The sequence below is a fragment of the Mustela lutreola genome, chromosome 2 (assembly GCF_030435805.1).
Source record: "Mustela lutreola isolate mMusLut2 chromosome 2, mMusLut2.pri, whole genome shotgun sequence".
NCBI classification, from domain to species: Eukaryota; Metazoa; Chordata; class Mammalia; order Carnivora; family Mustelidae; genus Mustela; species Mustela lutreola.
The window spans coordinates 54,697,278-54,711,548 of record NC_081291.1 but is presented as its reverse complement, the minus strand read 5'-3'; the positions used below and the strand labels follow the sequence as shown (position 1 = coordinate 54,711,548).

The 14,271-nt window shown below is 40.0% G+C and overlaps 2 protein-coding genes across 10 annotated transcripts in view; one reads left to right on the top strand and one right to left on the bottom strand.

Annotated features, from left to right (window-relative positions):
• The window catches only part of IFT122 (intraflagellar transport 122), a 70,964-nt gene extending 66,246 nt beyond the window's left edge, over nucleotides 1-4,718 (bottom strand). For 3 of the 5 annotated variants that reach the window (XM_059161796.1, XM_059161801.1, XM_059161799.1), the window contains exon 1: nucleotides 4,569-4,707. In XM_059161796.1, coding sequence (XP_059017779.1) covers nucleotides 4,569-4,609 — 41 coding nt within the window. In that variant the 5' untranslated portion in view covers nucleotides 4,610-4,707. Of the gene's footprint in view, nucleotides 1-4,345; nucleotides 4,519-4,568 lie in introns of those variants that run through there. The other 2 variants (XM_059161798.1, XM_059161797.1) reach the window with 2 other exon arrangements.
• A 38-nt stretch (nucleotides 4,719-4,756) lies between these two features.
• On the top strand, nucleotides 4,757-13,734 carry MBD4 (methyl-CpG binding domain 4, DNA glycosylase). 5 transcript variants are annotated; one of them, XM_059161806.1, is made up of 8 exons: nucleotides 4,757-4,848; nucleotides 6,965-7,195; nucleotides 7,615-8,441; nucleotides 10,846-10,920; nucleotides 10,998-11,132; nucleotides 11,710-11,859; nucleotides 12,341-12,444; nucleotides 13,380-13,734. In XM_059161806.1, the coding sequence occupies exons 1-8, from the start codon at nucleotides 4,835-4,837 to the stop codon at nucleotides 13,455-13,457; spliced, it is 1,614 nt and encodes a 537-aa protein (XP_059017789.1). In that variant the 5' UTR covers nucleotides 4,757-4,834; the 3' UTR covers nucleotides 13,458-13,734. The 5 variants fall into 5 exon arrangements, with proteins under 5 accessions (XP_059017789.1, XP_059017790.1, XP_059017787.1 ...); XM_059161807.1 differs by lacking the exon at nucleotides 4,757-4,848 and adding an exon at nucleotides 4,863-5,177 and having other exon boundaries at nucleotides 6,969-7,195; XM_059161804.1 differs by lacking the exon at nucleotides 4,757-4,848 and adding an exon at nucleotides 4,863-5,177.
• Nucleotides 13,735-14,271: the final 537 nt, after the last annotated feature.

Here is a 14,271-nt window from a genome sequence, read left to right as displayed (position 1 = left end):
ATCATTTTGGGTTGAATTCTCAGAAAATCATTTAGGTGTCTGATTTGGGCCAAGCCTTAAACTATCTTACTCTCAGATGTGAAAATTCGTTTTCTCTATATATCTTGAAATTTGCCTTCCTAAAGTATAATGTAATGCTCAATTTACCCCAATCTAAACTGTTAATCCACTTAGGATCTGTATAATTCATTGTAGCTCTGAATTATATTGCCTTCTATATTTCACAGTTTCAAATACTATCTTAATTATAGTCATGTGCAGTTTAAGGGCAAGGACCCTATTTTAGACAGTTGTTGGCCCACCGTGCATGGCATTGTCCTAGACACAAAATGAATATAATCGACAAACTATTTTATCTTAAACCCCTCAGACTTTAATTACATCATGAGACTGAAACCAAATAAAGAAAACCTTATTTAAAATGGAGTCCAGGGACACCTGGGTGGCTCAGTGGGTTAAGCCTTTGGCTCAGGTCATGATCTCGGGGTCCTGGGATCGAGCCCCACACCAGGTTCTCTGCTCAGCAGGGAGCGTGCTTCCCCTTCTCTCTGCCTGCCTCTCTGCCTGCTTGTGATCTCGGTCAAATAAACAAACAAATAAATAAATAAATAATCTTTTTTAAGATTATAAATAAATAAATAATCTTTTTAAAAAATTACATTATAAAAAAATAAAATAAAATGGAGTTCAGAGGCCAGAAGCGGGAGCGCTCATGGTGTACTACTTGTTGGCAACCCTTTGAAGAACCAACAGGAAGAAGCCTATACCTTACCCTAGATAAAGATTTTTCTCCTGGCCCAGCAACATGAGAGATTGTCACAACTCAACCAATGAAAAGCCATACACTCTGAATTCCCAGTTTACTTTAATGGACTTTTTGCTTATAATAGCCTCTCCCAACTCCTTCCACCTTTCCTCTACAAAAGTGTCTTCTTCTCCTTTGTTTCTAGAACTTGCCTGTGTTTCACCATAGCTTTCTTCTCCTGAATCATAATTCCTCTCCTATTCCTGAATAAACTCACTTTGCTGGTAAAAACAAACAAACAAAAACAACTGGTTGCTTTATTTTCAAGATTGGTAAGATCAAAGAAACTCTGAATTGGGAAAGACCCTAAAATTTGTCAGGTAGTCCAGCTCCCACACACAGCAGGGAATTCCCTAGGAATTCCCTAGAGATAGCCATCCAACCTCTGAACACTCCCAGTATTGGAGCGCCCACCAGGCTGCAGGCAGTTTATTGTACTAAAGGATGGCTCTCTCCCCCAATCCACCCTCTTTTAAGAGAAGGATTCGCTGTCAAATGTCATTGCAGAAAGAGAGAGGGCAAATCTTGCAAATCGTCCTCTGCCAACCTTGTGCCCACTTCACTGTAAACTGAAGTCCCAAGGTGCCCCTCCAAATCCTGCACAATCAGACCCAGCCCCAGTTATTTGCTTTGAATCTTAGGCAAATTATGTCACCTTGTTAAGTCTGTTTCTTCATCTGTAAATGGGGTAACAATTCCAACCATACTGGTTGCTGTGGCGATTAAATAAAATAATGAATGTAAACACTGTCTGGCCTATAGCAAGTATTCAGTAAATACCAGCTGGTGTAACTGGAGGGTAATAACAAATGTTGTCCTGACTGGAATAAGGCAGGCTAACAGATAAGGCATCTACGTTGAGATAAACCTGAAGCAGTGCTTTTAAGGAAGAAAGGAGGGAGTTCAGGGACACCTGGATAGCTCAATCAGTTAAGTGTCTGCCTTCAGCTCAGGTCCTGATTCCAGGGTCCTGGGATGGAGCCCTACTCAGCAGGGAGCCTACTTCTCCCTCTGCCTGCTGCTCCCCCTACTTGTGCTCGCTCTCTCTCACTCTCTAACAAACAAATAAATAAATACAATCTTTCAAAAAAAAAAAAAAAGGAAAGAAAAGAAAGGAGGGAGTACAGAGAAGAATAAGAGCATTTGGGAAGGAATTTTGGATAGGAAAATGGAATTTTCAGCTGAAGTGAAAAGCATATATTTAAATGTTAGCAAGCAGAGGATGAAGGGGGAGGATGAACAGGACCACCTAGCTAAGTGCAAATCTGATGATCACAGCAGCAATATTCAAAAAATAGAAATCCTATTACCACGTGAAGTTTGGACTGGAAGTCAAAGAACAGTGGCTGGTTCTGTTGTGGATGACTAATTTTAGACATCTAAGATCTCTTAGTTCCACTATTTATTTTTTAATAGTTTTTGTTTTATCTTATTCTAGGCTTCCAGCTGGCATATGTAGCTGCCATCAGGATTGCTGGTCTATAGAAGCCCTACAGTCCCTAATCTAATAAGTTGTTTCAAACCTATAATGGGCCAAAACCCAAATAATCAATCTAAACTCAGCATTCATTCATTCACTTATTAATTTATTCATGAATACAACTATCAATCAAACGAATACACTTATCCATCTAACAGTCATACAAACCACTGATTTGTCTAGGCTCTGGAATATGCCTTAGAAATGAATAAGAAGTAGCCATTGCTTTTAAGGGATTTATAGACTTCTGGAATAAACAGATGCAAAAATAACTCTTTACACTATACAGATTCGAAGTACCACAGAGAGGAATGAACAAAATTCTACGCCAGGGGTTGAAAACGGAGCAAATCAGGCTGTATCTGGCCAGCAAATGTTTTGTTTGGCCCACATGGTGTTTTATTTCAGTTTCAGATTAGTTGCCAGCATTAAAAATTAGGGCATTTCAAATAAAAACCCAAATTCATAGCTTCTGGTAAAAACAGGAAGATCTGAGCACACTAGGCCAAGTTTCTGCAGGGTGGTAATTGGCAGGAGCTGAGCAGCAGCTGCCCTTTTTAGGCAGAGCATGAGATCTCTAGTTTGCCACACTCCTTGCCACTCCCTTTTACTCTCTGACATGAAAGTCAAATTTGTTCAAGAGTTATCAGCAGTGGGTACTTTCATAATAGAATTAAGAAAAAAGTAATTTTTAAATTTATCTTTTGTTATTTTTTAAAGTAGGCTCCATTCCCAGCATGGAGTCTAACATGGGGCTTGAACTGAGGACCCTGAGATTAAGAGCTAAGCTGAAATAAAGAGTTGGACACCTAACCAACTGAGCCACCCAGGCGCCCCAAAAGAATTTTTTAGACACATATTTCTATTAAAAGTAAAAGTGAAAGATATACTGGTAGGGCTATGTGTTTCAAGAAAAGTGGGGTGTAGAATAGCAGAATACTCTTAGGAGAGACAGACGATTCCTTGAGTTTAAGATACAAATAAACATCTCCCATTATATTGCCTGCCTGACTCCTGCAGGCATTTGGGTTTGCAACCTCTGTAACATAAGAAAAAACTAATTTAGTAGCTAAGAGTATTGGCTTTGAAGTGAGGAAAAAAGCTGGCTCCACCACTTACTTGCTGTGTGACTGTGGCAAATTAGTTACCCTCTCTGTGCTTCAGTTTCCTTTTAAGTAAGAGAGAGGTAATTACAATACATAGTTCCGAGGGCTGTTGTGAAGTGACAATGAGATAAAAAGACATGAAGTTCTTAGCCAGGGTCTGGTGCATAGTAAGCATTAGCTATTACCAGTGCAGAGTACAGAAGAGAGAGAAACCATATCCGAAGGGAACATTACAGAATGTTTACAATTCCAATGTAAGGAGATGAAGAAAAAAGGCATGCCTTCTGCACACCTTCAAGAGAGGGAACGTTAGAGGTCCTGTTCCAGTGGCCAAAACAGAGGCTGCACCATGAAGGTGAAAAGATCAGCTAGGAAGATTAAGGTCAGGCTGAAGGGAACTATCCAATAAGTCAGTATTTCCCAAATGTTTCCTTGTATGACGGATTTAGTTGATAAAAATGGAATAGGACATTAACATCGACTCATAAGGTGAGAAAGTCACTCTCTTGATTTTCTTTCCAACCTTCTAATTAACCATAGGAGAAAGTCTTGCTCTGAGCTATTTACCTCAAGCACCTCTCGGACCACACTTGCTAAACTTCCAGTTCTCCAGGACAGCAGACCAGAGGCTTAAAGGGTTCCTAGCAACAGTATCTAGCTACAACTTACTAACACTGTTTTGTTTCTCCCAACTTTGAGTTTCTCATTTATCTCAGAGCAAGTGATACTGACTTTCAAATATGGAGCAATAGCGCTTCCTTGTAGAATCATAAGAGTGTAAAATCATATTTGAGTGATAATCAGGCAATTCAGAGAAAAACGCCAAGATTTTGTACATGTGGCAAAATCTGTGACCTTTTTGAGAGACATTGTCATGGGTAGTAAGACGAAGCCAGGACGGATTCTGACAGGCCCAGGCTGATTCTGTGTAAAACGACCTCGATAGGACACTACCTCACGCGTGGTACACCCCTTGGCTTCCTCTCCAGGCCTCAAGTTTCTCCATCCGCAAAACGGTGCGAGGGCGACCCTGCAGTTGCTCAGACCCGGAGTTCAGCGCCCTCAGCCCCAGCCGCAGGCCCGTTGCCCCGGGCAACCACAGGGGCTCTCGCCAGGGTTCCCGCCATCCCCGCCACGGCTCAGCCTCCCGCTCCTCCCGGACTGCCCAACTCCTCACCACTGCTCGGCTTTATCTCTCCACGTCAACACGGCCCTCATCGCGGCTTCCCTCACGCCTCAGGCCCCTCCTCCCGCCTCAGCAACGGGCCCCGCTCCGCTAGCCACTTTGGTTACCTGCGCTACCCCTGGCAACACACATGCGCAGTGAGCCTCGTGCGCGCGGCAGAATTCCGAGTGCGCAGGCTTAAAAGGCCGGGCTGGGAACGGAGAAGATGGGACGGAGCCTAGGAGTCTGCGCAACTAGGACGCGTGCGACTGGTCGGAATGGGCGGAGGGCGGTAGATCTTTCTCGATGAAGGATTTGATTGGCTGAGCCGTGGAAATGGTGGCTGTGGCCGAGTGGGCGGCAGGAAAGCTGCTGTAGAGTCTGACTGGCTTTTACCGCCTTCGGCTCTCGAATTCAGCCTAGCGCTCTGAAGCTGAAGAAGTTTTCGCATCTGATTCTGCTCCGCTCCTAGAGTGTCGCACACTCTCGGCCGGTTGCTGCTGTTGAAGCCCACCTTAAGGGTATGGCTGGGATGGAGAGTCCGAGCCTGGGAGACTGCGGAGCTGCTCCCTCGGTCACGTCCAGTGAGCGCTTAGCCGCAGACCCGCACTGTGACCTCCGGCAAGTTATAGTCCCCTTTCGGGACTCATTTTCACCATCTGTAATGGGAGCGGGGCTGGGGTGGGTAGAAGACGGATTGGCCTTTCTAACCTAGGATCGACAGCTCTCGAGACCCACAGGGTTAGGTACTCGGAGCTGTGGCTGTGTTTGGCTCAGGAACTCTTCCAGTGGGTTCAGCTCTGGGGTGCATCTTACTTGGTTAGCCGGAATGACGAAGGAGCTGGAAGGAGCAGAGAGGTTTTGTGCAGGGGGTGCAAGGAGAGGTCAGCTTGGGCTGGAGTACCCTAGGAAGACCTTGGAGGAGATGTCATGTTAAGTAGCCAATGGTGCCCCCAAAATGGGTCCTATAAGAAGTTAAAGAGGCAGCCACGGGCATGTATTCAATACAGTACTTGTGTATGTGGGATAAGGGGCTAAGATGATTTATCTACTTTTTCCCCCCAAAATTTAATCCCCAGAACTACCTTAGAAGAAGTATTACCTCCTTTTTAAAGATGAAGGAAGGAGGGCGCCTGGGTGGCTCAGTTGGTTGGGTGACTGCCTTCAGCTCAGGTCATGATCCCAAAGTCCTGGGATCAGCTCCCCGCTCCATGGGAAGTCTGCTTCTCCCTCTCCCCTTCTCCCCTCTCATGCTCTCTCTCACTGCCTCTCTCACAAATGGATAAATAAAATCTTAAAAAAAAAAAAAAAAAGATGAAGAAAGGAGGCTTTGAGAGGTTAGGTAATTTGCTCTTGGAGGTGGATATATATATATATATATATATACACACACACACATACTCACACACTATATATATAGTATATACATATGAAATATACATATATACAAATACATATGTATACTGAAATATATATATACAAATTTATTTATTTATTTATATAAAGTTTGTGCTATTTTCACCAGGCTTCAGTTTCCTTGTTCCTAAAATGTGAACCATATAATTTCTTAAGATCCACTTAGCTCTGCAAAATTATTAACCCCAAATTACTGCAGAAGAGCTTGATTCTAATTCTAGATACTAGCTCTTGCTTAGTTTCCCTAAAGAAGTTGGCTTAGATAGCTCTATAGAGCCATCCGACTTTTAAAATGTGTGATTTAGTGATTAGGATACACTTTCTTGAAGTTTTTCAATGATAATGCAGGAGGAGAGGTAATAGACCAAGATTTAGTGAACCTAAGTTCTGTATCAGTTTTGCAACTAACTTAAATCTTCCCTGTCACTTAATTTTCTCAGTAAAATTAGAGTAATCTTCATCCTACCTACCTCACAAGATTCTCATGAGGATGAAAGAGATTTGAAAATTGTTATCAGAAATTATTTACCTTTTGGAGGGTTACAACTTCTGAAGAAAGCAATAGACACTCTCCCCCAGAAAACTGCAGATATATATAAAATTTTTACCTCACTTATTTGAGGAGAAGGAGGATGTCTCACTGACTCTTTTAAGCAGTTCTCTTGATCCCAGTTTAAGAGCTCACGTACAGGTTCATATTTTTAAATTTATGCCACATCAACCAGACACTTTCAATAGCCCCATTCAGTAATTAACAACAACATAAAGTTTCTAGTGAACAGCTTGAACTTTACATTGTGCAGACACCTCCAACCCATGTTGGAGGACAGGAAGATATTCACATAGCATAAGACTGGTCCATACTTATTTTAATCTCTCTTGTAGTCTAAATTTTAGTCCATAGGGTTCCTGCTCTGTCATGGATTGAAATTGAATAAGCAGAGGAAAATAAATTTTAAATGAGCTGATCACTTATACTTTGTATTTTTCAGCCAGGAAGATGGTGCTCTGGGATTGGAAAGCATGGGAGAAAATGAGAAACAAGTAATGATAAAAAGCAGCAATGAGTGTAATCTCCTGCTGCAAGAATCCATTGCTTCTGCTCAGACTAGTGATACTACTATGACAGAATGCCATAAGTCTGTCCCATGCGGATGGGAAAGAGTTGTGAAGCAGAGGTTATCAGGGAAAACAGCAGGAAGATATGATGTATATTTTATCAGGTGAGCATGCAAGGTGGTACAGATAGTACAGCCAAATCATTTTATCTAGACAGGTATCAGGAAAACATCACAGAATTCTTGGCTTTTTTCTGTTTTTACTAGAAATCGTTGTAGATTTTATTCCTTGAGTGTCACTAGTTAGTTATATCAAGTGATCTGGGGACAAGTACATATATCTTCTGCTGCAAATTGTTGCTCTTAAAATTTGTAAATTTGTAAATTTGTAAGTAATTGTAAAATTATAATATCATAGAGGAAACTATTTAAAAGTACCACTTTATTACTTTTTTTAAAAATTTTAAATGACAGATACCCATGGTAACATTGGAAATGATTAATTAAAAATCTGAAATGTGGTCCAGGTCTTTTTAAAAGTCACTTTTATTGACTAGCAATAAGTTTTCCTTAATATTTTCTAGCCCACAAGGACTGAAGTTTAGATCCAAAAGTTCACTTGTTAAGTATCTTCACAAAAATGAAGAAACTTCTCTTACGCCAGAAGATTTTGATTTTACCGTACTTTCTAAAAAAGGCATCAAGTCGAGATATAAGAACCGCAACGTAGCACCTCTGACATCCCAAATGCAAAGTGAAAGTAATAGTTCAAACCGGAACCTCAGGACACGAAGCTGGTGGAAAAAAGATGTCTTTCCTCTACCAAGCAGTTGTCTGGAATTGCAAAGTAGCAAAGGACTATCTAACTTTAAAGATAAGGGTGTTACTGACATGGACTCCAGAAAGGTTAGAAAGTCCAAAGAAAAGGTGCCTATTTTGAAAGGAATTCAAATTAAGAGAAATAAAACAAGGTGCCAGAAGGGTCTTCCAGATTCTGCTCAAAGTAATAAGAAAAGAAAATCTGAGTATAAAAAGGCAGATGATGAAAGTGAACCTGTTGTGCAAGAAAGTCAGCTTGATAAAACACTCTCCATTGATGCTGGAACAAGCAACAAGACCCTCAGTGCAACCAGTGAAGAAAAGAAACTTGTAAAAGAACAATCATTGAGTTTGGTATCAAATTTTTGTTCTGAACAAATAACTTCTGGCATCATAAACAAATTATGTTCAACTGAAGAAGCAGAACACAGCAAGAAATGTGAGGAAACCTTTTTAGAATCTGAGGAAATAAAATCAAAAGTACAAGTTGGGGAAAGGAAGGAACATTTGCATACAGACATTTTAAAATGTGGCTCTGAAATGGACAACAACTGCTCACAAACCGAGAAAGACTCTGTGGAAATGTGTCAAGGTATTCAGAGCATTAAAGCTGCTAATAAACACATGATGAGTTTATGCTTCCAGACACTATATTTCATGCCTGTACCCAGTTAGGATATGGAAATAGAACAAAGAAATAGGACCAAATATCAGGTACATTGTACCTGTTGATCCTAGTACCTTATTTAACCCATCTTCAAACGCTTGGCTATGGCACGGAGGGAATTGGCTGACTTCTGCCTTGATAACCCCAGCTAAAGAGAATTGTGTCATTTACAGCTGCTACCATCTCTTCTTGGTGCATTAGCTGGGACTTTCCTCAGCAGTGCTTTCCCTTCCCATCTTCTTTCCAGCCAGTAATATTACAACTTTAGGGAAAATGAAAGGCTTTATTTGTGAAAAGGTTTGGGGAAGACTCCTTTTAATGCATAAGCTGGTCAAAATAGTCCATGTCTACTCTTTTGCACCCCTCCTGTTATTCATTCCTGATGTGTGACTTCCAATTTCAGTTTATACAGATCATAGTCATTTTTATCTTCTATTATAATGTAATGCTTCTCTAAAATGCTTTAGAGCTCTAAATAATTCAAAACTGTAATCACATAGTTCATTTATTATTTGTAATATGCTCTTAATACAGAGTTCAGAGCTTGGCAGTATTGCCTTTATAATACCTCAGTGAATAAAAAATAAGACGTTTTGAGCAGCCCTGTATTAGTTATTCATTATGCCATTATGGTATAATGAATAACTCCTTTAAAGGAGAAGACTAATTTTACTTAAAATCCTGCTGGGAGACAGCCTGGACAAATTGGTGGAGCAGGGGCTTAGACTGATTCTGTTCTCAGCCCCACTCATGATTTTATGTGTTTGCTGTGCCTGGAATTCCTTTACCTTTAATAGAAAATGACCATATATACCTAGGAACTGCTTAAGAATTCAAGTCTGCCCTTTAAAGACTTTAAGCTTCTTAGAGCTTAGAGGTTTATGTAGCTTTGTTGCTAGTATAATGGACAAATAACAAATAAAATATTTAAAAATCCTTTTGTGACCAAAATGGAAGATCCTATTCATCCTATCCATAAAGAAGTCTAGTTTTTAGCACAAGATGAAGTACCCTGAGTTTAAGAAGTGTCTGATGGAATTGTAAAGACTTTCCCATTGGCTTAGTTGGAAATTGCAAAGTAAACTGAGCTTTAGTCTCCTACTAATAAAGGATGCTAGTTAATAATTATTTATAGGACCCCACAGAAGAAATCATGTAACTAGTAAGAGTAGCTTCTTTTGTCCTCTTTTTTTTTACTTTCTACTAGGCTTTGCCTATCTGCTTCTGAGCCTTTTGACTAAGATCAAGTGTGAAGTGTTGAATAGTAAAAAACAGTAGTAATTATCTGGAGAGCTGGATACCTCTCCCAATCTGCAGTCAGTCCCCCTCTCATTTTGACATTGTTGTTTAATTTCTAAGCCTTCATTTGTTTATCTGTAAAATGGAGGTAATAATACTCACCAGTCCAGTTTTTTACATCAAGAATACTGCAGAGTAAAATGAGAAGTGAAAAAGATGGCTTCACACTATACAGCTGCAAGTTATTATTAACTGACATTCAAATTGAGGGGGTAAGGCTATGGAGAGTATTAAATATGATGATTTTAGAAACTTGGGAAGCCCAGTAATGCTGGTCAGGTAGTCTTTGTTACGTTGACTGAGCTTCCCAGTAGATAGTGATCCAGTATTCCAAGGTCCCAATCTTGGGTTTTTCAGTAGGTTTTGTTTTATCTTTATCCTTTTCTGTTTTTTTAAGTGTAAAAGTGTTCACCGCAGAAATTTTGGAAAATATAAAAAAATCAAGGGAGAAGAGAAAAACTAGCAACAACCATTATACCATTTTGGTATATTTCATTCTAATTTCTGTATTTTTTTTCTTCATTAAATTAGGATCATATGTAGAATATTGCATTTTCACTTAAAAAGTTAAGGACATGGTAGAAAATATTCATGATGTAGTCCAAAATGTTTAATGACCACATTGTACAAATGTGTCATAATTTAGAATATCCCATATTATTTCTAATTTTTCAGTACTATGTATGAACTCTGAACATAAATTGTAGAATACTAGTATAACACAGTGGTTAAGTCACTCAGGAGCTGGACTGCCTGGATTTGAATTTCAGCTCTGACATTAGCTGTGGGACCCTGGCCATGTTACTTAATTTATTTTTACTCAATTTTCTATCTGTGAGGTGAAAGTAAATAGTAGCTAGCTTGTAGGTCATTTGTGGGATTAAGTTGGTTAATTTTTGTAAAGTGCTTAGAATAGTGCCTAGTATGTACTAAATGCTTTATAATAGTAGTGTGGTGTTATTTGCACCCCTGAATATTTCTCTAGGCTAAGCCATAGCTTCTATAAACAATGTTTGCTCTTCCTTTTCAGAAGATACCATTCCACGGACACAAATAGAAAAAAGGAAGACAAGCCTGTATTTTTCCAGCAAATATAACAGAGAAGGTATCCCTTTCCCAATCAGAAAATTAGATTTTAAATCTGTTTCAGGTGTTCAGCTCTGATGCCGTGTGTTTGTTTAGCTCTTAGTCCCCCTCGACGCAAAGCCTTTAAGAAGTGGACCCCTCCCCGGTCACCTTTTAATCTTGTCCAAGAGACACTTTTCCACGATCCATGGAAGCTCCTCATTGCTACCATATTTCTCAACCGGACCTCAGGTTTGTGGATTATATCTTAGAGAGTGTGGTAAGGAGAATGGGCACTGGATTCATTAGGAGGTCTGAGTTCCAATTTAACTTTGAGTCTGTGTGACCTCAGGCAAGGACTATCCCTTCCAGGCCTAGATGACTTCCAAAGCCTTTTTCACACTACAGAACAAATTGTCATTAATTTTCTACTTCCAAACTAGTTTTGGTCAGCAGTGAAAATCAATTCCTAACATTCCTCCACCCTCTGTCATGCGTAAAAGCATTTCTTTTTCATTGAAAGCTTTCTTTAGTGTCATTGGCGCTTTGTATCCTGTATGTTTTTATTCTAGTTATCTGATGACTGGATTATTTGAAAACTAATAATCAGGCAAGTCCAGGTATCAGTATGATTGAGACTGTTAGCCCAATAGCTGATAGTGTTAACTTTTGATTCTGAAGGTGGTTGCCAGTTCAGGTAATAGCTTCTCATCAGAGGTTTAAAAAAACAAAGCAAAAACATTCTATATGAGATTTCTCGATGAGGAAGTACCTGAACTTAAAAACAACCCATCTGGAGGCTTGTAATCACAATTACTTTTACTTCCAGGCAAAATGGCAATCCCTGTGCTCTGGGAGTTTCTAGAGAAGTACCCTTCGGCTGAGGTAGCAAGAACCGCAGACTGGAGAGATGTGTCAGAACTTCTTAAACCTCTTGGTCTCTATGATCTTCGAGCAAAAACCATTATCAAGTTCTCAGGTACTTTCTTGTATACCCAAAAGAAGGAACATAAACTGCCTACTTAAGAGAGCCACACCTTAAACTTTAATGTCCTTGGATGCTACATTAATCCAGGTCATTCAGCTGAAGCCCTGAAAGCATTTAAAAACAGTCAGCTTGCCCCAAACTACAGTCTCTCACCCACGCAATAAGTCTTTGCCCAGTACTGGGACAAGCCATCTGGGCAGGATTAGAGGAAAAAGTCAGTGAAGCAGAATACCCTCTTGACCTTAAGGACTTTGCCTCTGCATAATTAGCACAGCACAAAATAATAACGGTTAGTAAGTGGCATGTGAGAGGTTCAGACAGGGTCCTGGGGGAATTCAGAAGTCATCAGAACTGGGGTTGTTAGGAGAGACTTTTTTGCTGTTCCTTTCTGCTGTTCTCACCATCTGGCTCTGCATCACTACGTATTTAGGGAAAGTCTTTCTGAGGCTGACCTGATCTGTTGTATTTTCAGATGAATATCTGACAAAGCAGTGGAGGTATCCAATTGAGCTTCATGGGATTGGCAAATATGGCAATGACTCTTACCGAATTTTTTGCGTCAATGAGTGGAAGCAGGTGAGACCCACTCCCAACCTTAACATCTCCAGCACATTTTGTCTCTGGAGTGAAATAAGTCCATCCTTAGAGCTAAAACTATTTCTTGGGCACATGTGCTATCACTCTCACAGCCAGTTTTGTTCTAGGCTCGAAGGGCAAGTGGTGGCATGGGGCTATAGGCAGCAGGGAGAGGATCCATAGATACTCCCAACTCAATAAAGATTCCTTGGTGTGGCCTCTGACTGACCTCCAGCAGTTTGTCACTTCTGGCCCCGTGCTGTCATTTTCATTCACGTGTTGTCTCTAAGCCTGATGTGGTTCTCCTCTGTTACAGTCATACTAGCCTTCAGAAATATACCACTGAAGGAAAGCAGACAGGTTTGGGCTTGGAAGAAATGCTTGTTGGGTTTCTCCTACTGGTCTCAGACTACTTTTGTGGTAACTGGGCCCTACCTCAGCTACCCAGTCATTTGAATATGCCCTGCCCACAGATATCCAGGGGGTGTCCAGGCAGCTGGTGGTACTGCCAAGTGGCCCAGTACACTGCCGTCTTGGTCTGTGACTCACCTTAAAGCATTTAGCCAGTAGGTCTGCCCAAGCCCATCCCTGCTCTACCATTTACTGTGATCTGAGCAATCCATGTAACTCTCAGGGTCTATAACCTCCTTCTGGAAAATGGTATATTAATACTTGACTCATATTATCACTACCCCACATGGTAGGTCATGGTGAAAATCAGTACTAAATTGGAAAGTACTTTGTGAAGGACTACCTTAATGTAAGGTATAGTGTTAAGCATTCATGAATCCAGTTAGGTTAAAGGTTATAATTTTCAGATATGCTGTCATAATGTATTGTTCTCCTATCCTCCCTTTAAAAAGCCCATTTTAAAAATGTATTTCTGATAAAGTTATATAAGATCTCTGTTTCCTAATGTGTTGTATTTCTTCCAGGTACACCCTGAAGACCATAAGTTAAATAAATATCATGACTGGCTTTGGGAAAATCATGAAAAATTAAGTTTGTCTTAAAATCTTTTTCAAACTCATTTTTTTATACATTACTTTGCACTTGATTCCTAAGAGCTCCATTAAGCACAACCAACTGCCTTTACAGGTATATAGATTTTAATTAGTCCAACTAGAAATGCAATGTAAGTTTTCTTAATGTGTGTAACACTGGTAGAACTTTGCTACTGAACATACTAAAATGTTTTGAGATTTTTAAAAGTAAGTTGTTACTTGACAAGAATACTAAAAATGTAAATGACTTTTCCAATAATAAAATGTGATTCGAAGTTGAAAAAAACTTTCATAAGCTCTCAGTAATACAAAGCAGATTTCTGTCAATGTTGCTTAAGGAAAGTTTGGATTGTCCTCTTTCTGTAAAAATGGAATTACACAGTTGTTATATAAGACATAGTCAGAGTTTGCAGCCAAATATGTAGGAAAATACATTACAGGGTATATTAGACAGCTAATTTGTATTTTTACTAATACAAATTAACTGCCTTTTACTATAACTGTAACTATTAACTGTATTTTACTATACTTGCTAACTCTGTGCTAGTTTAGGAATTAGAGATTTGGCCCTAGCATCCATTTGATAGCCTGTGAATATCTGCCGGCAGCTTTGTTTCAGAGTGTCAGCTTCTGGCTCATGCATTTTACCTTGACCCCCTTGTGAAAGGTTGGACATTTACCCATCTCTCATCTCCCAGATGGGGAACAGGACCTTTTAAGTTTTGTAACCTTTTTTTTTTTTAAGATTTTATTCATTTATTGGTGAGAGAGAAGCAGGCTCCCCACCGAGCAGGGAGCCCAACACCAGGGCTGGACCCCAGGG